The sequence below is a fragment of the Sciurus carolinensis genome, chromosome 13 (genome assembly GCF_902686445.1).
Source record: "Sciurus carolinensis chromosome 13, mSciCar1.2, whole genome shotgun sequence".
Taxonomy (NCBI): domain Eukaryota; kingdom Metazoa; phylum Chordata; class Mammalia; order Rodentia; family Sciuridae; genus Sciurus; species Sciurus carolinensis.
Genome location: NC_062225.1, coordinates 59,780,264 through 59,803,482, shown reverse-complemented (window position 1 = coordinate 59,803,482; position 23,219 = coordinate 59,780,264). Strand labels below are relative to the sequence as shown.

At 42.9% G+C, this 23,219-nt stretch overlaps 1 protein-coding gene and 1 long non-coding RNA gene across 4 annotated transcripts in view; one reads left to right on the top strand and one right to left on the bottom strand.

Moving 5' to 3' along the window:
• The window catches only part of Eml4 (EMAP like 4), a 141,258-nt gene extending 131,348 nt beyond the window's left edge, over positions 1 to 9,910 (top strand). For all 3 annotated transcript variants that reach the window (XM_047522990.1, XM_047522991.1, XM_047522989.1), the window contains 4 exons: positions 3,309 to 3,396; positions 3,950 to 4,048; positions 6,422 to 6,552; positions 7,105 to 9,910. In XM_047522990.1, coding sequence (XP_047378946.1) covers positions 3,309 to 3,396; positions 3,950 to 4,048; positions 6,422 to 6,552; positions 7,105 to 7,581 — 795 coding nt within the window. In that variant the 3' untranslated portion in view covers positions 7,582 to 9,910. The remainder of the gene's footprint in view (positions 1 to 3,308; positions 3,397 to 3,949; positions 4,049 to 6,421; positions 6,553 to 7,104) is intronic.
• On the bottom strand, positions 886 to 19,782 carry LOC124963330 (uncharacterized). The gene is made up of 3 exons (XR_007104709.1): positions 19,684 to 19,782; positions 15,727 to 15,924; positions 886 to 1,373 (listed from the first exon to the last, which is right to left on the bottom strand). It is a non-coding gene; the product is annotated as an uncharacterized LOC124963330 (long non-coding RNA).
• Positions 19,783 to 23,219: the final 3,437 nt, after the last annotated feature.

Genomic DNA, 23,219 nt, shown 5'->3' with positions numbered 1-23,219 from the left:
ACTGAGAGGCTTACTCAGAGAGGAGTTGGATCAGTAAATCTAGACCTCATTGTTGTTTGGGGGAAGGGGTGTTGGTGATGTTGGTTTTTATCTCCCCACCAGGTAATTTTAAATCACCTGCAGACCACTGATTTAAATAACAATCCTCCATACAGCTGACAAAAATTAACTTAAGTATTTCTGATGCTTTTCCTCCAGGGTACTGTTCTTTGGCTCCTGCATTTGTAATTATTTTGTGGTTACACTGTTCAGCTCTTTAATGGCAGTAATGAAAGTGCCAGCTTAGAATATTTTGCTGTTTCATTTTAAGAAGATGTACCAGATTTTGCTGCCAACTAGTGCCTGTGGGAGTGAACTTTGAAGCTATTTTTTCCCCAGGCTGTGCATATACATTTGATTATCTCTTATCTGAAAGACTTGGAACCAGAAACAGTTGACTTTGGAGGTTTGTTTTTTTTTTTTTTTTTGATTCAAGAACATTTTCATAGGCTTTACCTCGTTAGCGTCTCTAATCCAAATTCTGAAATGCTCCAAAATCCAAAACCTTTTATATCCTGTCAGCACTCTAAAAGGGTCAGGTTTTTCAGATTCAGGTTCTTCAACATGTACTTTCTATGGGCCTCTGCGTAGGGTGGAGAAAGGATACTCTGAAGTGTGTGTAGGGAGATGACATTGTAGACCCAGTAGTTCTTTGCTTATTTGTTGGCATCAGTATGAGGGAAAACATATTCACTGTTTTCCAGTATGAGTTGATAACTTCCCCAGAGCTGTCCTTTTCTAAATTTGGGGGATTTTGCCACTCAAGAATTCTATTTGACTGGTTTCTTTTAATACGTTTATTTAGAAAACTCACCCTTCCCTCCCCTGCTCCCTCCCTGCCTGGAACTCAGGCATCCCATTTCTCACTGATTGCCTTGGGCTTCTACCCACTTGGAGGTCCAGCACACACTGACCCCTCTGTCCACTGCAGTCCTGTGTTCAGTCCCCATCTGGGCCTTTGTCACTGGGTCTCCAGATGGAGAGACAGCTCTGAAGGATGAGGGCAGCCTGACCACAGTCCATGTGCCCCTTCTGAGGCCTCCTAGAGCATCGGGGATCGGGGGTTCTGCTTTCCGGAAGCTCAGGGCTCGAAGCAGAGCTGGTGAAAACATGGCATGGTGGACCACCTTTGGGGACAAGGGTGTGCTGGTGGTCAGCACTGAGCACAGGGGCTCATGGCTGCCCAGCACTGATGTGAAGTACTTCACCTCCTCTGTGAGATGCTTGATCTCCTTGAGCAGAGCTGTGTTCTGCTTCTCCAGGTCTTCACTCTTCTGTGAGGGGAACGGTCAGCATTAGTGATCAATGTCAGGGAGGGTAGCGAGGCTGGCAAGCTGGAGAGGAGGAGAGGGGGAGACCAGATTCATTTCTCACTAGCACAACCACAGAGAAGGGCATCAGAGGACTTCTGTTTTGTTTTTCTTTTATTTTTTTGTGGTACTAGGAACTGAACCACAGAGCCACACCCCCAGCCCCTCATCCTTTTTTTTTAAACAATCTCAAGTTGCTGAGGCTGGCCTCAAACTTGGAATCTTCCTGCCTTAGCCTCCAAGGCATAGGGATTACAGGCTGGTTTTCTGTTTTAGAAGCATGGCTTCCCCAGACACCAGAGCCAGGCATCAGATTCATGTGTAGTACATAAAAAATCGTGTGAACCTTGTCCTCCTGCCATGCTCAGAAAATATTATCCAGTAACCACATGTCTTTCTGACTTTAAAAAATTGATGTCTTATTAGGGCTGGGGACATAGCTCAGTGGCAAAAAGTGTAATTAGCATGCTCAAGGCCCTGGTTTGGTCCCCAGCACCACATTTAAAAAAAAAAAAAACAATTTCTTCCTAAATTGGTAGGTCCCTTGTTTGCCTAGTAAGTGATTCCCAACCTATTTTGCAACAGACCCCGAAACATATAAATATATACATATATGCATTGCAGCACTGTGATGGGTATCATAGGTCCACAGTGATCTAGGAACACATCCTTAGGCTTCAGAAGACTTGTGAAGTAGAAAACTTTGTGTGAATCTTTAAAAACTATACCTAAGCCAGGCACAGTGGGGCAAGCCTGTAATCCCAGCAGCTCAGGAGGCTGAGGTAGGAGGATGACAAGCTTGAGGCCAGTCTCAGCAACCTTAACAGACTTTGTCTCTCAAAGAAAAGAAAGAAAGGAAAACTATGCTTAAGGTACATTGAATTTCACTTAATAAAATCATCCCAAAGTGATAGCACATCTGTAATTTCAGGTACTCAGGAGGCTGAGGCAGTAGGATCTTGAGATTGAGGCCAGCTTCAGCAACATAGCAAGACCTTGGCTCAAAATAAAATAAAGTCATGTGAGCAGGAAGCTTAAATTTTAAAAGCTCAAAATTAGACTGCAGGAAATAAAAGTGAATTTGAGGCTATCAACTTTGGTAAATCATAAATAAGCTCTAACTTAAATAATTTATTGGAAATCACCAGATGCTTAATGTGAACAGAACTCAGCTTTTAGTATGTTTCTTTTGTTTTCCTTCCCACAGTGTCAATAAAATCTAAGCAGCAAAAGATTACTGTTGTCCTATTTTAGGACACTTTCCAGGAGTTGGTTATCTACTGGGTCCCGGTTCTGAAGAAGTACAATGTTGGATGATTTCTCCCTACCCCAGAATATTCTTTGTTGACAATTTTTCAGGACCTCCATTCTGGCTATACTGGTGCCACATACAGTATGGGAAAACTGTAGTGGTGCTGGGGATTGAACCCAGGGCCTTGGGTGTGTGGGGCAAGCACTCTACCAACTGAGCTATGTCCCCAGCCCGATAATACTTCATTCTTAAAAATGGCATCACTGTGACACCAGTGGCTTGAAATAAGGCCTAATGGTGTGTTATCTGTTGTAGTGTCCTAAGATATGGGCTTAAGAAACTGTCATTTTCTGAGTGGTCTAGCAGAGGTTGTAGTGCTTGTTTCTGCTATCTAGGTGAGAGGCCAGCAGGATTCTCCCAGGTTCCAAGTGCTTCATGTTTCCATAGTGGTGAGATCTCTTGAGTTCCAGAACTCTTCATGCATCCCTGGCTCTTTACATATCTGTGTCTTTGGCTTCCAACAACAGATTGAAAAAGAACTAAGGACCTGCTGTGGGCCATGTTCAGCTCTAGAGGCTGTGATGCTGCTCCCTATCCTTTAGGGGTTCTGATAAATGACTGTTCAGAAAACAGTATTGGCTAACAAGCTATTTATTTATCATTCAAAAGTCTAAATAATTTCTAACCGTTGATCTGTTTTTCCCTAGGGACATTCCAGCTATATCACACACCTTGACTGGTCACCAGACAACAAGCATATTATGTCTAACTCGGGAGACTATGAGATATTGTACTGTAAGTGTGAATAATCATATGTGGGTTCAGATGTGACTGTCAGGGGCACTGATGAACAGGGTACCTAGAATGTGAATTATGCAGAGAATGCATGCTGGCTTTTTCTAACTCGACAAAGCATATGTTATTCCGAGCAAAATAATGAGAATTGCAAACGCAGTTCACTTCTCTAGAAAAGTAATGAATTAATTTAATGGTGTAGAACTGAAGGCACATGTAGGAGTAAGAAATTTCTCAGTGAGATTGATGCTGCTCTTAATGTTTTTTCATTTAACAACTTTTCCTGGAGGCAGGGAGAAGTATAATGGATGGGGCATTTATGCTTTTTAGGGGAAAAGAAACAAAGAAACAAAACACTTCCATGGGAAGCAATTTGTAGTTCTATAAAACCCTTTTAAGTAAACATTTTCTTTTCCTTTTTAAATGTGTCTTAATGTTTTTCAGTGTATGGATTATAAATACAAGTAAACGTGGCTAGTTTGAATCAAGATGCACTTTCAAATACATTTGTACACAAGCACTGTGATTATACTTCCTGTTTCTAAATTTAAAGGGGACATTGCAAATGGCTGCAAACTAATCCGGAATCGCTCGGATTGTAAGGACATTGATTGGACGACATACACCTGTGTGCTAGGCTTTCAAGTCTTTGGTAAGAACATGACACCTGATGTGAAGAGGCAGTCTGAGATTTTTATTTATGCTTATTTGCTTAAATTGATAAATGAATATATTCTATGTATGTTCTTCGGTGTTATCACTATTAATATCAGGGTCAGAAAAATTAAATGTGTATTAGTGTTGAACCAGTACAGGATTTGTTCTTTGTAGAACCCAGTACTTTTAGTCTTCAGTAAATATGAGATAGTTAAAAGGAAAGGAATTTACAAAGTAGTGCAGATTGTCTTCCCTTCTTTTTTTCTTCCCCTCTCCAAGTGAAAACTGAAACTTTTAAATTGGTAAAGTCATTTTTTAAAATGGCAGCTTTATTGAGATCTCACTCACATACTGTTCAGTTCACCTGAGGTGGTTTTCATATATTTACAGAGTTGTGGAATTGTCATGGTCTAATTTTAGAACATTTTCATCACCCTAGGAAGAGACTCTGTACCCAGTAGCACACACTCCATCTCTCTTTCCCTTCCTTACCCTCTCCCCCAAACCTGGCAACCACAATAATCTACTCTCTTTATCACTTTTCCTATTCTGAATAATTCATATAAGTAGAAGCATGTAATATATGATCCACTGAGACTGGCTTCTTTGATTTAGCATAACTTTTTCAAGGGTCATTCATGCTTTAGCACATTTCAATATTTCATTCATTTTATGGCTGAATGACAGCCTTTTGTATGGATATATACTACATTTTGTTAATCCTTTCATTGGTTGATGGACACTTAGTTTGTTTCCACTTATCAGCCATTATAAATAATACTGCTATAAACAATCATCTGCACTTTTTTGGCAGACATGTTTTCATTTCTCTTGAGTGTGCACCAATGAGTGGAATTGCTGGCTCAGATGCTAACTGTATGTTTTACCTTTTGAGGAGTTGACAGACTGTTTTCTAAAGTGCCTGTATCATTTACAGTCCCACCAGCAGTGTATGAGGGTTTTTAGTTTCTCTGTGTCCTTGCCAAAATGCATTATTCTTTTGCATGTGAATGTTAAATCATCTCTCCAAGGTTTGTCCAAATACCAAGGCATTTTTAGTAGACATTATTTAAAAATAAAATTTGGAGATCTTTTCTAATCTGATGTTTTGGACATTTCTAGAAATCTGTCCTTTGTAACAGTTTCATAAGCCTTTCCCCATCTTTAGATATCCTTCTGAAAGGGTTAGAAGATAAATGGAAAAGTTAAAATTATAAAGCCTTGTTTGTAAAGAATTAAAGAGATGTGATGCTTAATATTTAAAATAGATATGAATGTGGTACCAATACCCAAAGCAAATACCCCAAATATTATATTTTCCCTCTAACAGTACATCTCTGCCTTCTGCAAATTGGGCTTTTGCCTTCAGCCTGATCACAGATCCAAATATTTCTTTATACTGTGTACATTAGAAAACAAATTCATTAGATAATTTTTGTAAACACAGGTGCTGTTAGGATAAAGAAAGACAAGGAAGAAATTTAAAAACAAAATAATCCTGACTTGTCCATAAACAGTTTAATTATTCTGGGTGAAACTCACACATTAGCTAGTAGCTAGTAATAAGACAGTAATTATTTACTCGTTACAAGATAACAACTGAGCTGGGCATGGTGGTGCATGCCTGTAATCACAGTGGCTTGGGAGGCTGAGGCAGGAGGATTGTGAGTTCAAAGCCAGATGCTAAGGAACTCAGTGAGATCCTGTATCTAAATAAAATACAAAATAGGGCTGGGGATGTGGCTCAGTGGTGGAGTGCCCCTGAGTTCAATCCCCGTTACCCGCCCCACACCAAAAAAAAGATAACAATTAAAAGTGTTTTTACATATTTAGCAAGTTTACCAACGCCACCAACAGGTGAACCTTGTATGTTCCACAGTTTTAATGTAGCCTAATAGAAGTTTGTGCTGAACACCATTACCAGTGCCTTGTAATGATTCAGAATAATTACATTTGGTATGCCTGATCTCCAGGCATAAATAATGTTTCTGTGAAAATTCTGTGCGTAGCATGGTAGACCAGCAGACACTTGGTCAGTGCATCCCATAAGACAGGAGGTCTTCTAGGTTATCTTGAAGTCACCTGCCTGAAAGAGTCCACTTTGAAGACACAGTGCTATGTCTGTTCTTGATCTTGCTATACAAGTAACTGCTAACTTTTCCTCTCACTAGAAGCTTTTAAAAAGGAAGAGCTTATTGTTAAGGTGAGTCAAGCTGAAATTAATATATTAGCTCCATCTGCTGGCTACTGTTAAGAACTACTGAGTCAAAGTTTTCCATCTTTAGGCTGTTTGGATTTAACACATGCAGCATTACAGCTCAATTTTTTAGGCTAATTCTTCTATACTTCTGTTGTTTACATATCAAAGGTGTCTGGCCAGAAGGATCGGATGGGACAGACATCAATGCACTGGTGCGATCCCACAATAGAAAGGTGATAGCCGTTGCAGATGACTTTTGTAAAGTCCATCTGTTTCAATATCCCTGCTCCAAAGCAAAGGTAACCTCAACTTAACAGACCAGTACGGTAGGACCTTTTAGGGGGGATAGTTCTGTCTCATCGACAAGAAAGTATCTATAGGGTTAATAATTCCTCTTCATGATTATTAACCCTAGTGGGAGAAGAGGGTCATCTGCGAGCATCCAGGGAGACACTACTTATCTCCTCCTCATTCCTTTTTAAAGACAGGAAGACAGCTGTACAATTAGCAGCTGGTGGTGTTTTGTCCCTTTTCATTTAATATCAAGTTTATTTTATTTTTTGGCACTTTCAAATGTATCTTATTTCCTGAATCACCTGTAATCCTGCCAACCCAGTCACTTCTCCCCTACCCATTTCACAGAAGTAGTTACCAATTGTTTTTATTTCTTCTTTTATAAAGAGGTATTTAAAAGCAATTATTGTTAGCTTTATTCTTCAGATTTGATGACTTGGTAGCTTTGATTTGAATTACCTGTTTAACAAGCTGAGTTACTTCCCTTACCCAGTCATCTCCATTACATGTATATAGGAATAAGTTTTAATTTTCCTGTCTTAATTTATTTCATATAGGCTCCCAGTCACAAGTACAGTGCCCACAGCAGCCATGTCACCAATGTCAGTTTTACTCATAATGACAGTCATCTGATATCAACTGGTGGAAAAGACATGAGCATCATTCAGTGGAAACTTGTGGAAAAGTTATCTTTGCCTCAGAATGAAATGACAACAGATACTACTATAACCAAAGCCTCCATCTCTTGCATTGAAAATATCATCCAGTCTAATAATACTCCTACACTGCCTCCCTCCCAGCCCTTAAATGAAACTGCTGAAGAAGAAAGTAGAATAAGCAGTTCCCCCACACTTTTGGAGAATAGCCTGGAACAGACGGTGGAGCCAAGCGAAGACCGCAGCGAGGAACAGAGTGAGGGGGGCAGCGAGGACCTTGGTGAGCCTATTTATGAAGAGCCAACCATCGAGGTGAGCGAAAAGCAAATGGGAGCTACTCTTCCTGAGGACCAGCAAGACACTCCCTCCCTGTCCTGAGATCCTGGCCTCAGCACAGCTCTTTTCTCCTTCAGCTGCATGTGATTTTGTGATGAAGTTCAGATAACAGGATGGAGAATCACTGTTGATCAAGATTATATTTTCCACATCCTCTGTTTTCTTCAATAGTCTTATATTTCAGTCTCTCAAATGCAGTCAGCCTAAAGGTTCAGTTTGGTATGCATTTAAAATTAACCAAACTTAGTAGTATAAAGGCTGAAACATTAATCATGTCTCTGAAGTCACTGTGTATGTAAGTGATAGGATGTAAATACTGGAAACAAAAACCAACAGTTGCATTGATTGAAAATAAACCCCCTTGTTATCTGAACTTACTTTCTTCAAGAACGACCAGAGGCATCACAAACACTGTTACTCATCTACTGGCTTAGATTGCCACTCTTTTTTTTCCCTATGTAGAAAAAAAAAACTGGGGAAAACAATGTGCTCTCATTGAGATAACCTTCCACCCCAAATGTTGAATGGAAATTTTTTAATTAAGAAAAACTTCAGTATTGCCAAGTGCAATGGTGTTGCCTTCTTCAATAATAATGCCTCTTCTTACACTACCAGTAGATGTTCAGATGTGCTTGTTAGTCTACTATATAGGTGCTGCCTTTTCTAAGTTATAACAAGGAACAGTCCTTCATTTCCTGTGTGCAAATCTATTTTATCCTAGAACTGAGAAAGCATTAGTTTGTTGAAGAGCTTTTAATGTATATTAAACCACTGATGCTCAGAAATGGTGGATTCTTCCAAGGAGTCCTTTACTGGCCTAAATATTCTCTAAGGTTTGCCATTCAAGTGAATGGAAGAGGAAAAACCACATGCCTTTAAAATTAAACTGTAATAATTACCTGGCTAATTTTAGCTCAGCCTTCATCATCATTTGTTCCCTCAATAGGAGAAATATAAACACAGTAAGTTTAAGTGATTGAATTGGTGCTTGAAATTCATTGGTTAGTTGTAATTTTTATATAAATTAATTATACTGAGGGATAAGATATTCATCAAATTGAAAAATTTTTTTTACAGAAGTGTGAATAACAGTCACAGTAATTTTTTTTATAAATTGCATACTTAACAGATTTGCTGTATGGTGGTGATTTTTTTCTGATGGAGTTGCTATAAGCTTTGCAAATCAAATGTGGCTATCTTTTATTTTGGGCAATGCATGTATTATTATGCATTGAAAAGTTTTGTTTTTTTTTTAGTTTTTGTCAGCAATTGTGTTTTTCTTAAGTACATGTTTCCTACTTTAATTACTGACATGCATTTCCTATATGTTTGTTTATACTTTGATTACAAAAACTTTTTATTTTTTAACTTGCTACATTGTTTTGATATTTTCTTGTTTTGTTTTTTGGTCGGATCATGTTTAGAAACTTTGGATGAGTTCAAAAGTCTTAAGTATGCAAGCGTTTACGTGATTGTGCCATTCCAAAGTGCATCAGAACTGTCATTCCCTTCTAGTATCTTCTCAGGAGTAATACATATCAGGTATTTCATCATCATTTGGTAATATGAAAACTCCAGTGAACTCCCAAGGACCCTTAGTTTATGTTCACACGCTGTATGGAATGGGTGTGGGTGTGTGAAGGGGCAAGTAGAGACACTCTGTTAGTGTGTGTCTCTACGTAAGAAGATGTGCACCACATCACAAGTACTCAGCGTAGGTCTCTCTGTGTATAGATATGTCTGTGTGTATCACTTTCCTTTTGTTTACAACTGTTTTTAAAAAAACCTCAAAGTAGTTCTCTTCAAAAGAAGAAATGTAGATTCCAAGCAGCCTGACTTTTTTCGGTATGTTCTATACATAGTTATCAGAGAGCACCAGTATCAGGCACATACAGCCACCTGTTGGCAGTGAGAACTGCATTGTCAGGTCAGCATGTGCTATTCCCTGCAAGAACAATACTAGGAGATGAACAAGGAACTCTAGGAGAACAAAGTGTGTTTCTCTAGTACCTGGGGGATATACTTCTCCATGATAAGCAGGGAGTGTATTTGGGGACATCAGTCATCTTTGGGGTTGCCATGTACAATGAAATTTATAATCGTGATACTCTTGGGTGGTAGTTTCCAGAGACACTACTAATGCGCAGAAAGCGTTCCAGCAATCTAATGCTGGCAACTACTGTTTAATGGTCAGTTAAATCTGTGATAATGGTTGGAAGTGGGTGGGAATTATGAACTTGTAGATGTTTTTAGAAAAACTTGTGAATGAAAATGAATCCAAGCGTTTCATGTGAAGATGTTGAGCCATTTCTATCATGCATTCCTGTGTCATGGCAGAAAATTTTGAAGATTAAAAAATAAAATAATCAAAATATTTCCTTTGTCTCTCTGAATGTCTTAACTCTTCATTTATACTGCTAGTTTGATGACTAACCAATTATCAGAAGACATGGCGATCAGAAGGAAGCATTTACCAGTTGACTGCTGCTGCCATGGATAAGATCATTCTGATAGTAACAAACTCCCTAATATTAGAGGAAATTACTTCTGACTTCTGCTCCCATGTAATAGGGGAACAGCTTAGCTTTAATTTAATCCATGTCTATATTTTCTCTAATATTTAACATTGGATAATCCTGGTGATCCTGGTTACCCGCCTGACCTGGCTGCTTCCCAGTGTTGGCCTTTTGTGAAGAACTTGAACTCAGTAGATCATGGCACTCCTTGCGTCCCTCCTTCTCCTCTCCTGTGTACTCAGTCAGTAACTGGCTGCTGAAGATTTTTGTGAAGAATAAGTTCAGATATTCCAAACATTTTCCAGTTATACAATCACAGAAATCATGGAATTTTCACAATCACCTTATTTTCCTCTGATGATTGTAAATTCAGAGCTATTTACTCAGACTAATCCATGAGAGGCTGTCCTGGGGTAGGAATTGTTTTCTCACCAATTCTGAGACAGAGTGGCATATATAGGCACCTGAACAAACCCATAAGCAATGTGATTTTTTTTTTTTTTTTTAGTAAGAAATAAGGGGGACAGGCAGTGGTGGATGCCTGTAATCCCTGCAACTTGGGAGACTGATGCAGGAGGATCACGAGTTCAAAGCCAGCTTCAGCAAGGAACTTAAGCAACTTAGTTTGTCTCAAAAAAAGTGGGTGCTGGGGACCTGGCTCAGTGGTTGTGCCCCTCAGTTCAATCTGTAGTACAAAAAAAAAAAAAGAAGAAGAAGAAGGGGGGCTTGAGGATGTGGCTCACACTTGGCTAGCACGTGCAAGACTGGGCTTAATCCCCAGCACAATAAATAAAGTAAAATAAAAGTACAAATAATAAATGCTGGACAGGATGTGTGGGGAAATAATGTTGAGTTAGATTTGGGGCACATGAGGATGTTCTGTTAGTGTAACTTCTAGAAGGAGCTAGGTTTCCAACATAAAGCTGGAAATGAAATGAAAAGGGAGTAAGACATGTTTTGGAGACCAAGAAGGTAGACCGAAGAGTAGCCTCAGATCCACGTAGAACATGGATCAAATAAACGGCCATTGAAGAGCACCTGCTGCAGGCCAACTGTGCCAAAGCCCCTGGCTCCCAGCCACGATGCTGCAGGGAGGTTGCCCTGTCACTGAGGAAAGGAAGTGGGGGGACTGAGTGAGCAGCCCATGTTCAAAAACTTACACAGCTGTGCCAGCACTTCATATTCCATAACTTAAAAGCTTACACTACTTCCACCAGACTGGAAAGAAGACATTCTTTAAAAACAGGAGAAAGAGGACCCCTGAAGCTCAGGAGTTAATAAATGGGATGGCATCAAATTAAAAATCTGTACAGCAAAGGAAACAATTAGGAATGTGATGAGAGAACCTATAGAATGGGAGAAAAATCTTTGCTAGTACTCTTTTGACAAGATTTATAAAGAACTCAAAAAGCTTAAAAAAAAACAATTAATGGGCAAATGAATTAAACACATCTCACCAAAAGAAATAAAGATGTCCAACAACTATATGAAAAAAATGTTCCACATCATTACCAATTAGGAAAATACAAATCAAAACTACACATTCCAGTCAGATGGCAATCATCTAGAACACAAATAGGCCAGGCATGGTGGCACACACCCCATGATCCCAGTGACTCAGGAGGTTGAAGCAAGAGGATCACAAGTTCAAGACCAGCCTCAGCTTAAAACAACTTTGTGAGACCCTATCTCAAAAAATATAAAGGCCTGGGGATGTGGCTTAGTGGTTAAGTGCCCCTGGGTCCAATTCCCGGTACCAAAAAAAGTAATAAATGCTGGAAAGGAAGTAGAGAAAAAACACTTTTAGGCTGTTGGTGAGGTTGCAAATTAGTACAACCTCTATGGAAATCAGTATGGAAGCCCCTCAAAAGACTAGGCATGGAACTACCTTATGACCATGCTGTACCACTCCTTGGTATTTATCCTGAAGAACTGAAGTCATATTTCAGTGATAAATGTATACCCATGTTTATAGCCGCACAATTCACAACAGCCAAACTATGGAACCAGCCTAGGTGTCCATCAATGGATGAATGGATAAAGAAAATGTGGTATATATACACAATGGAGTTTTATTCAGCCATGAAGAAAAATGAAGTTATGTCATTTGCAGGAAAATAGATGGAACTGAGACCATATGTTGTCCAAAATAAGCCAAACTCAGAAAGTCATGGGTCATATGTTTTCTCTCACATGTTGAAGCTAGAGAAGAATTTCATAAAATCAAAAGGAGATCAGTAGAGAAAAGGGAGGAAGATAAAGAGGGAGGGGGTAAGTGCTAGGGAATGATATTAGCCAAAATATATTGTTATATTGCATGCAGGCACAGATATGTAACATCCCACCTCTATACAACTATAATGCACCAATAAAAAAAATATGGGAATAAAAGCAATTGGAAGAATTTTTTAAAAAATAAAAATAGGAGACAAGCAAAGGACGAGGTTAGAGATTTTGGAATGGAAATAAGAGAAACTAAGGAGAGGACTACTGTCAGAAGCAGCCTGTCCAGGAGTGCATGAGCCCACTGCCCACAGTGATGCACATATGTGTCACTCAACTGCTGGAGAAGCCCCCTTTATCCAGGATGCCCTCCACTGATGTCTTCAGGGACCACAGAAAAGTCTCTAGGTGTTTTTTTTTAAAAAAGAAGATACAGCCCCTTGCAAAGGGTCAGCTCCCCTCCTCACAAAGCCTCAGGCATTAATATGGTTCACCTTTTCCAAAGAGAACTTGAATTTCTACTCTACCTTCAGTAATATATCCTATAACCTTCAAAGTTTTGGTATGCAGGACAAACTTAGTAGCCAGCGAACAGGGAGAAGAGCAAATAATCCTTAACAGACTAAATTTTCATGTCTCCTCTGAAATGGCAACCTGTTTCATATGTGTATCCACTGTCCCTTTGGGTTAGGTCCTCAGGAGACCATGATTTACTGAACTGAATACTTTTTTTTTTTTTTTTTTTTTTTTTTAATTTACCAATCCAGCCAGTGTGGTGCACATCTGCAATCCCAGCAACCTGGGAGGCAGAAACTGGAGTATCACAAGTTTCAGGTCAGCCTTGGCAACTTAAGCCCTGCCTCAGAAAAGAAAGGCTGGGGATGGGGCTGGGGAGATAGCTCAGTCGGTAGAGTGCTTGCCTTGCAAACACAAGGCCCTGGGTTCCATCCTCAGCACCGTAAAAGAAGGGCTGAGGATGTAGCTCACAGAATCCCTGGGTTTAATCCCCAGTATGAAAAATAAACAAGCAATACAGAAATCCAGCAGAAAATTATTAGTCAATCCTTTCTCAACAATCCTAAATTCCGTTATTGCCATTTTACAGATGAGGAAACTTGAGGAACAAGTACCACTCAGCAAAAAGCAAGTACCACTAACAAGTGACTGAGCCATGATCTGAAGCCAGCTCTGCCTCCAGAGTCCATGTGGTAGCCACTGTATCTCCTGCTACAGGGTATGTACACTGTAGAATGAGGGATGTTTTCCTGAGAAGAATCCAAGGAGTAGGTTAAACTTCTGGCAGAAAGGCTTTAAGGCCAGCAGAAGGTCAAAGAGAGAAGTGATCAGCTTTTAAAAAAGGCAAGTTGGACTCTGAGCAGGGTCACAACATTGATGGGTGCTTCTGGTTGCAGGAAAGGGAACAGAGGTGCTCCCAGGCTTTCACTACACCGTGGTACCTGTCACCAACTCCCTGCTCTCCTGCCACCCAGACCGTAAGCACAGAAGTCCTTAGTCCTGAGAATTCATTTGTAACCTATGTAGGTGAAGACACTGCACCCTCATTTTCCAGGCTTTGGGCAATTTCCACTTCCCTGAGTTTAGCATGGCGCCTTCTCTGTCATTGGCCAAGTGCTGTTCACACTTTCCTGTTCCACACTTCCCCACAACCAACCTGGGTCTGTGCCAGCCCTCTGCTTAGCCATAGGGCTTTGATCTTCTGTCTCCCTCCCCTTTTAGAAATATTATCATGTAACCCTGAAAATAGATTTTCCTGGGGAGCCATCCATTGATAGAGATGAAAATGGACAATTGCTGGTGCCAATGACTAAATATCTGCAGTATTAAGTAAAATCAGCTCCAGAGGCTGATTTCAACTCCTGATGTATGTGTACTTTCACAAGACTGCACTAAGGAAACGCAAGACAAACGGTGTCATAAAGCAATGGCCTCGGGAAAGAAAGACAACTTTTTAATAAAATACAGAGTCCTAAGACCTTCTGACTGAACACAGCCACGAAGCCAGCAGGCATACTGGGAAAGGCCACAGGATTCTTTGGTGCCCACCCTCTGCAGAGATTGCTCTCCCCACCATTCACTGAGTTGGGGCAACTTGGTAACCTGGTTAGAAGTTGGCATTCTCACCCCTTGTCAGCAGTAGAGTTCTGTTTAATTAACATAACTAAGCCGTTATGTCCTAATAAGGCAGCTCCTCTTTAAGTTTTAGTCTCTCAACAAGAAAAATGTATTTTGCTGCCAGCACCTTCAAGGTGGCAGCCAGTTTGACTCGTAGGGAGTATGCGTAGGACTGAAGATCCAACAGCATCCATTCCTTAGATACATATTAGGAGCCTGCCTGGGGGTGGAGAGACGCAGCTCAGTGGTTCAGCACATGCTCAGTACGCACAAGCCCTGGGTTCCGTCCTTAACACCCAAAGAACACTAACAAAAAACCTGCCTAGTGCAAGGAACTGTGCTGGTTTTAGCAGGGGATCCAAAGATGAAAAAGATTTAGCACCCATCCGCATGGAGCATGTAACCTAGAAAAATTATCAAAATCAAGCCCTTGTGCGTTTTAGAATTGACATATTACAAAGTTAGGTTCCCTCGAAATTTGAAAATTCTAACAACATGCTACAATATATGATTTGAAATAAACAAAGTACGTTATTCCTACAAATGAATCCTGGATTAGTCATCTATTGAAACCACCTATCCATTGCTTAAATTCTAGAATTAACTTCCACAAGGTCAAATTTTGATACTTAAAAAATAATTATATAGCCAGGTATGGTGGCACACACCTGTAATCCCACTTCTCAGAAGGCTGAGGCAGGAGGATCTCAAGTTAGAGCCCAGCTGCAGCAATTTAGACCCTATCTCAAAACAAAAATAATGATGTACAACCCACAGAGAGGAATACTACTTAGCAATAAGAAGGAACAAACCACTGATGCATGCAAACCTGGATGACTCTCAAGTGCATTATGTGTGACCCAAAAAAGCTGATCTCAGAAGTTTACAGATTGCAGATTCCCTGTAGAGACAGAGAACAGAGTAGTGATTGCCAGGGGGCAGGAATGGTGAAGAGGATGCTGGTTCCAGGGGCTCCTGTGTGGTTTTGGAGTCTATATCCTGCATAGCATGGTGACTGCATGAATAGCTACATGGGTCAAATGTCACAGAACTGCACACACAAACAGTACATGCAACCTGGTAAAACCTGGATGAGGACTAGTCTAGATGACTGTGTTTGTAGCATTGTCAATTTCCTGGTGTTCGTATCATTCAAACCACTGTGGAAAGCTGCAGGAAGAGTTCCAGGACTCTTACTAATTTTGAAGTTTCCTGAATCTATCATTATTTCAAAATAAAAAACTTTAAAAACAGTGATATAGAAACCTTCCCTTCCCTTTGTGCTTTTGAAAGGAACATAGAGAAGGGGACTTACTTCATGACATCTTTTGATGCTATTTCTGTCCTTGTGTACTTCAAGTGCTCTACCTACAGGTCAAGTAAAGGAGAAACTGGGTGGTGTCTGCAGCTTTTCCAGCCCTGAGGTTCTGTCGCAGGCGTCTGGGAGAATTCCTAATTCTGGCATGGACATGAAGGACCAGGTAAGGGAGGTGTTGGTCTGAAAGCTCAGCACCTGGGGCAGGAGAGAGAAGAGAGGACCTGAGCACACTGACAGTTCATCTTCTGGTTCACCCCTTTAATGACTGGTGGTTGGTACAAGTTGAGAATCCCTTATCCAAAATGTTTGGAACCAGCAGTATTTCCGATTTCAGTTTTTGGTGTTTTTGTTGCTTTATGATTTTGGAATATCTGAATGTGTGAGAGAGAGAGATCGATCTTGAGCATGGGATCTAGGTTTAAGCATAAAATTCATATATTTCAAATATACCTTAGGCACATGACTTGAAGGTGATTTTATACATTATTTTTAGCATGCCTGCATGTTGACTGTGACCCATCACAAGGTTGGGTGTAGAATTTTCCACTTGTGGCATCATCTTGGCACTTAAATTCAGATTCTGGAGCACTTGGGGTTTTCAGATTAGGGATGCTCAGCCGGCATTTAACAGTACGAGGCGCCACTTGCCTGTGCCACAGACGGACAGAGCCAGGCTTGGCGTTTCTCCTCAGGTGCCACGGCATTCTGGACCTGTTTATCATGCACCTGGCTGATTTGAGTGTCACTGCCCCTCTCTCCACCTTTCTTGGAAACCCACTCTCATAACCACCCAGTCTCTGCTTTCCCTCAGGTACTTGGACTGAGCCACCTTTCCTTATTCAGAATAAAATGAAAGGGATGATTAGAATCTCCCTCTTTTTCAAGGACCAGAGACTACTACAGTGTTGAGATTGGGTCATCAGACTTCTCCCCAAGAGCCACAGCCCCTGCTGCACCAGCGGAATTCATTTTCATGTGGCCTACTGTTTGCTGCCCCTGAACAGCTCCATCACCAGAATCATTAGCAAGAATGTTTGCCAGGCTTTGACATTTCCATTTAGAGGATGAATGAATTCTGAGCTGAGCCGAGAATCCCCTTGTTAGGACTTGAGCCTCACAGGACTCTGGAGCCTTGGAGTGATCCAGCTCCATCCCCACCTTTAGAGCAGCCTGTTCTGGGAGCAAGGGAAGAAGGAGACAGCAGACTTTAGTCATGTCATGCCCATGGTCCCGTAGGTTTAGCACCTAGTGACATCCTAGCCGTCTCAGTTTAAGTAATGTTCTGTGACTTACATAATCACCAATTCACCTAAAAACACATTTCTTAGAACGAATCCCCATTACTAAGCGACGCATGATTGTGCTAGCTATAATGAAAAAGACCACAATGAACAGTTTAAACTGAGGGTAATTAATTGGTTCCCAGGAAAGCGTTTCCTGGGGTGGGTGGAGGGATTTAGGTACTATCTGTGTTGTCCCAAGGACCACTTACCTGATCCCAAACTGGTGGCGGGGTGGGGGCCGGATATTGGGCCTTGCTCACCAAGAGCATCCAATCCAAAGGACAGAGCCACCCTGGCAAGCTCACAGGCTCTGCCCCCACCTGCTCTGTGAAGCCCAGCTTCCTAGAGCATGAGAGAGAGACTAGCTGTCTATACATCAGCGTGTAGGGACGACTATCCCCCCAATCGCTGGGTGGGGCTCGCTCACAGTAAAATGCTTGCGCTGGAAGCCATGAGCCACATGAGAAACTGTTAGGGAAACAAGGGAAGCTGCAGGTGGCTCCATTAATAAAGCTACCATTCACAGCCACCAAGCTGAAGCAGTTTCTATGGGAAACTCTCACATTAAAATAGAAGACACGACTTTTTAATTAAATCATAGTAGTCAATTACATTTTTTATTAAACATTATCAAATTTAAACATGGGTTTGTCCGAGAGGGCATGCAGGAAACCACAGACGTGGCTATTTTGCACTGCTGGGAGCTAGAGAAAGCGCAAGATTTCTCAGGTATGTCCTTGCCCTGAGGGTCTTGGCAATGTCTCTTCACTCCTCCATGTTCTCAATGTCAGGGTCTGTCGTGTGCCACTCAGATACACACAGCAGCAGTGACCGAGAGGACTGACTGGCAGGGCGGCCTCCAAGGCCCAGACCACATCCATGCCACTCTCCAAAGCCAGCCCAACTGCTCTCACCTCAGCTCCTGAGTGGCACTGGTCATCCTGCTCTTCCCTGAAGACCCTTCCCTTTCCTGGCTCCACTTGCTCCAGCTTCCTGTCTTTCCCCAGCCTCTTTCCCTCCTAACCTTCTTTCCTCCTTCCCTTCTTTTGTAAAACATTTTTTCCGAAGCGTAACTTACAGTAAGGTTCACACGTCTGGAATGTTTATATACGTACGTGTGTGTGTCTGTGTAACTGCCCCCAGAGGACAGAGTGTTCCCAGCGCTCAGAAATGGGCCTTGCCACCATGCTCCTGTCAGGACTCCCACGGGATGACCTCTGTTCCAACCTCTCTTGCTGCAGATGATGGTTGCCTGGCTGCCTCCTATTCTGACACTCCCATGAGCATGACAGGCTCTTCTCACTCCCCACCGAGAAGTCTGGGGTGTCTCTATCTCCTCATTCTACCCTGACCAATGTCACACCCACCTAACTTTCAAATGTATACCCCCACCCAGTCCTTGGGCCTCAACTCCATACCCACTGCCTACTGGATTCCTTGCCTGGGGGACTCACAGCAACGGGGTTTGTCCAACAAAGCAATCCCTGCCTGTTGGTCCCCAGTCTACACCTCCACTCCTGCGAAAGCCAGGCTGTCATCCTGGCTGTCATCCTGGAGCTTCCCTCCCCCTTGCTCTGCTCTCCAGTCGCCAGTTTATGTTCCCCAGGTCTTCATAACATCCCTGGGATTCATTCCTCTGCACTTGCTGCCGTTGCTCCCAGGCCCTTGTTACTTTGTCACAAATCCTAACTCTCGAGTGCCTTGAGTCTCCTCCCTCCAATCTGTCCTCCACACTGGCACAACAGGTTCAAAGAAACCAAGAAGACACTGGATTCAGTGGCTGCCCCCAACACATACACTTGCTGCTTACCAACCAGAGTCCAAGTGCTCTTTGGCAAGAGCCCCAGAAAGGGTCTTGGTGAGCAGGCCGAGCATCCCTCCCTCTCAAGGATCCTACGTTTCCTCTCCTTCCCAGCCCACAGGCAGACCCAAGATGCACCCACATGTCAGCATGTCCTCTTCCCTTCCGCACCATCTTGGGCCATACGCAGTCTAAACAGTATCCCCTTGGGGACATCCCTGCCACCCCTCCCCTTGCCTTCCTGGGTCCTGGGCCTGCCTCTGGGCAGTTCTGGTACACTCTGGCCATGCTCATCATTCCATGTACCTCGAAGGCCAGGCGAAGCGTCAGCATTCTCTGCTCTCCCCTGCCCCACACCAGAATCTGGTCCACAGGGAATGACGAAGATGGGACAAGTCCCAAGTCTAAGGGAGGCAGGATGCCTGGCCTTGGGTAACCCTGGGCCTGCTTGTGGGAAGCCCTGTAGTAAGGACAAGCAAGGTACCTGATGATGACTCCATGAGGGAAGCACACACACACAAAAAGCCCGTGGGGAACCAGTGATAGCCCAGGGAGCAGAGGAATTAGGAACAAGAGTCCAGCAAGACTTCAAGACATAGCTTGCAAGGGGCCAAGTCAGCTGGTGGCTAGGAAACCGCAGGCCCAAGCTGCCCAAGTGAGAGGACAGAGGCTCGACTGTCTCCTCAGGCTGTCCCTTCTGTTTTTGTCACCATCTGCCCAGATTCCAGACCCACACGTCACGTAAGTTCCTCTAAGCCCAGAGTGCTGCAAAGCCAGCAAATGTCCCCACCACACATTTGCATTCTCAAATACATACGTAATGGTATGGTTACACAGTATTTCTGACCTTGTCAAGAAAGCAGATCTCACCTCTGGCCTCCTAGGTTCTGGGCCTTAAGTTCCACCTAGAGGAATCCTGCATTGGCCTGGAGATTCTGTGTTGGTTGTAACTCATCACATCCATAACTGAGCAGGAAAAGAAACACAAAAAACAATGCTTGATGACCAGGAACAGGTAGTTCCCCAGCAGGGACACAGTACTTTATGTCATAGTCCTTCTCTGACTTTTGCCATGGCCACTGGACAGGAGCCTGGGCATACTCGCTGTTGGGGCATTGAGACTGCAGACAGGTCCAGATGAGGACTCATATCACCTGGCAGGAACAAGGCCACTCACACCCAGGGTGCAAAGGTTCAGAATGAGCTACAACAAGCACTCCTCCTGACTTGCCCCCGTGACCTCGCCAGAGGTCACACATGCCTCCTCACCTCAGAACCCAGAGCCTCCTCAAGGCTGCCCAAACTCACCTATTCCTGAAGTTTATCATCCCTGCCACAGGACACACTGTTCCAAATGACACACGTCGATCCACCCGCCAGCAGTGATGACTCACCTGCCCTCCTGCGGCACATGAGGCTACTTCTCTGGCTCTGTTCTCCCCCAGTGCTCAATGGTCCTGACTCAGGGAGCAGTGGCACACATAAAGTTAGAAAAATGATTTTCCAAACGACTGCTTCAAAAGGATGTCGTTCCAGAGGAGAGAAGGGAACATCCCCCAAGTATAAACAAAGGCACCTCTGTATGATCGTACTTTAATTAGAATGACAACTAATTGAAAGCAATTTAATGGTGGTTCATGAAAGGTTAATGGAATTCATGTTTTAGAGATGTTGAATGCAACACAGACTTAGCCAGAAACTCAAATCTAACCTTTATTCTCTTTAATTATTCGGTCAGAATAATTTCCTGGGAGCAGGTTTAGTCTCGAGATGGTTCTAATTAAACACCAATGAACTTTGAAGTCAACATCAATTCATTCAGCTGCAAGACAATTTTCAAATTAATGTGCTGTATGGCATGGAGGCTTGGCAGCCTAAATAGTGGAGGGTTGGGGGAAGAAGATGGGCTTGGAGCCCGTGAGGTATTAATAATGGTTGTGGAACATCATGCCTCCAGTGGCAAGGTGCTTCCATAACCTGTGGGGGCTGGGACTGAAGAAGCAACCAGGCTGCGTCCCTCTTGGCTTCGGGCTGCACACTCACAAAGACTTAACCTGGCAGTCAGACCTTTGAACAGACCCTGGACTGTGGACCCTGCCCCTTCCCCACTTCTCTCTCTCTCCTAGGATTAGTGAAATGTGTGAAGAGCCTTCTGCCTGAAAAGATGCCCTCAGGAACACCCCAATTTCTGCACCTAGTTCCTGGCACCAGGTACAGTCCTGCACAGCCTCAGCCTCCACCTTTCTGCCTCAGAAAACTCAGGCCCCTAACTTGGTCTGTTTTTCCTTGTAGCTGTGCCCAGGTTCTACTGCACTGAGCACCTGTCTTCTTCCTAAACTTTCCCCAGCTAATTGGGAGGCAAGGCCACCCTTTTTTACAGCCGAGGCTGCTTCAGCTGGCTTCCATCAGAAAGTGATATTTAGAGTCAGCAAAGATTCCATCTGACTAGGACACACTATGCAGCATGAAGGACCTGTGCTTTGGCCCTGAAGGAAAGCCACATGACCACGACAAATGTCAGTGACCATGGACAAAGTCAGGCAAGGGAAAGCAAGATGTCCCAGGCAGGCTGTGTCAGAATGCAAGGGGAAAAAATGTTATCTAAGGAATGCTATTCCTAGCCATTCTGCTCAGCCCGTTCTCCATTAGTATTTTGCAAGCAGTTCCCTTGGAAATCAGCTCTCACAGACTCCAGACCTGAGCAAGCAGCATCTGGTCCCAATGCCAACACAGCCTGCAGCAGCACCACACTCCAGCAACTTGGGAGCCACACAAAGGCCAGGAGTTCAGGTTCAAGCTTATGCAAGTGACAGCTGTGAATAGCAGAGGAGACTGCAAACGATCTGTCCACTCCCCTCCTTATCAGGAGGTGGCTACTGTGGCATGAGCTTTGCTCCACCCAGAAACAGCCTGCTGTAAAGCAACCAAACCCTACCAGTCACAGGCACTCACACAGGGACAGGTGAGGGCCAACTACAGAGCTCCTCCACACAACCTGAGACTCAGGGGCTCCCTCCAAAGGACCCTGAAAATGCCTTTTAAAGGAGTTTCCTGGATTGTAAGCTCCAGGCTTACTTACCAAAGGCAAGGCTATGCTATTCATTTTTGAGGCCCAAGCATCTGAAAGGTCCAGAGGAGAAACAAGGATGACAACCAAAGGGCAGGGGCCCACTTCTCAACCAAACCCTGACATGGGCAGTGCGTGGCACCTGATCAGTCATGCACCCTAGGATGGATCAGTCAGAATATCAAGTTTTATCATTCACCAGGACCAGGCAACAGAAATTCTCACAATTATTGCCGAAGGTGTAATCTCTAGCTATTGCTACCAGTGGGCCAGAAAGTGAGAGGTCTGGAAAGATTCCCACCATGTGAAAAATCAGAAAGACACCTTGAGGGTTACAAACCTCAACATCGGACACCCAGGAAAGCCTACCCAAGCCACACCAAGAAAAAAAGTAGACAAAAAGCTGGCTAGTGTCCTAAAAGCCACTTCAAAGCCATGCATTGAAGGCGTCACACCAAAGTCACACAGGATGAGGCAGGGAGAGGGAAGGCTAATCAGAATCTGAAAGATTCTGCCAGAGGAAGGGAGGAGTAGGTAGGCACTTCTTAAAACAAGTGTAAAGTAGCCATTTTCTCTCTCTTTTTTTTTTTTTTTTTGGTACCGGGGATTGAACCCACAGGGGCTTAACCACTCAGCAACATCCCCAGCCCTTTTTTTATATTTTATTTAGAGAGGGTCTTGCTTAGTTGCTTAGGGCCTCACCAAGTTGCTGAGGCTGGTTTTGAATTCCTGCCTCAGCCTCTGAAGCCACTGGAATTACAGGTGTGTGCCACTGTGTCTGGTTCCAGAAATCATACTTACTGTAATTATTTAAAACTTAGGAAAATTTTTAGATGGCAAGTTTAAATAGGCAAAGGATTACAGGTATTCACTACCATCCCTGGCTTCTATCTATAGTTCTTATTCTTTTATACAAAAAAAAAAAATTAAAAATTTATAAGCTTTTGCCTTTTCTTTGTCTTTTCTCTTGGGGGTGGGCAGTTCTGGCGATTGAACCCAGGGGTTCAAGCATGTATGGAAAGCACTTTACCACTGAAACATATTCCCAGCCCTGTTTTTTTGTTTTTGTTTTATCCTGGTTCTTTTTTGTTATTGTTGTTGTAAGTCTTGCTAAGTTGCTGAGGCTGGCTCAAACTTGCAACACTCCTGCATCACCATCCAAAATAGCTGGGATTGCAGATAAACACCACTGAGCCTGGTCCTGTTTGCCTATTTAAGCTTATTGCATTTATATTGCAATAAGTATAATTTCTGGAGCTGGGCATGGTGACACACATCTGTAATTCCAGCAGCTCAGGACTGGGGATGTAGATCAGTGGTAAATTGCCCCGGGGGTCAA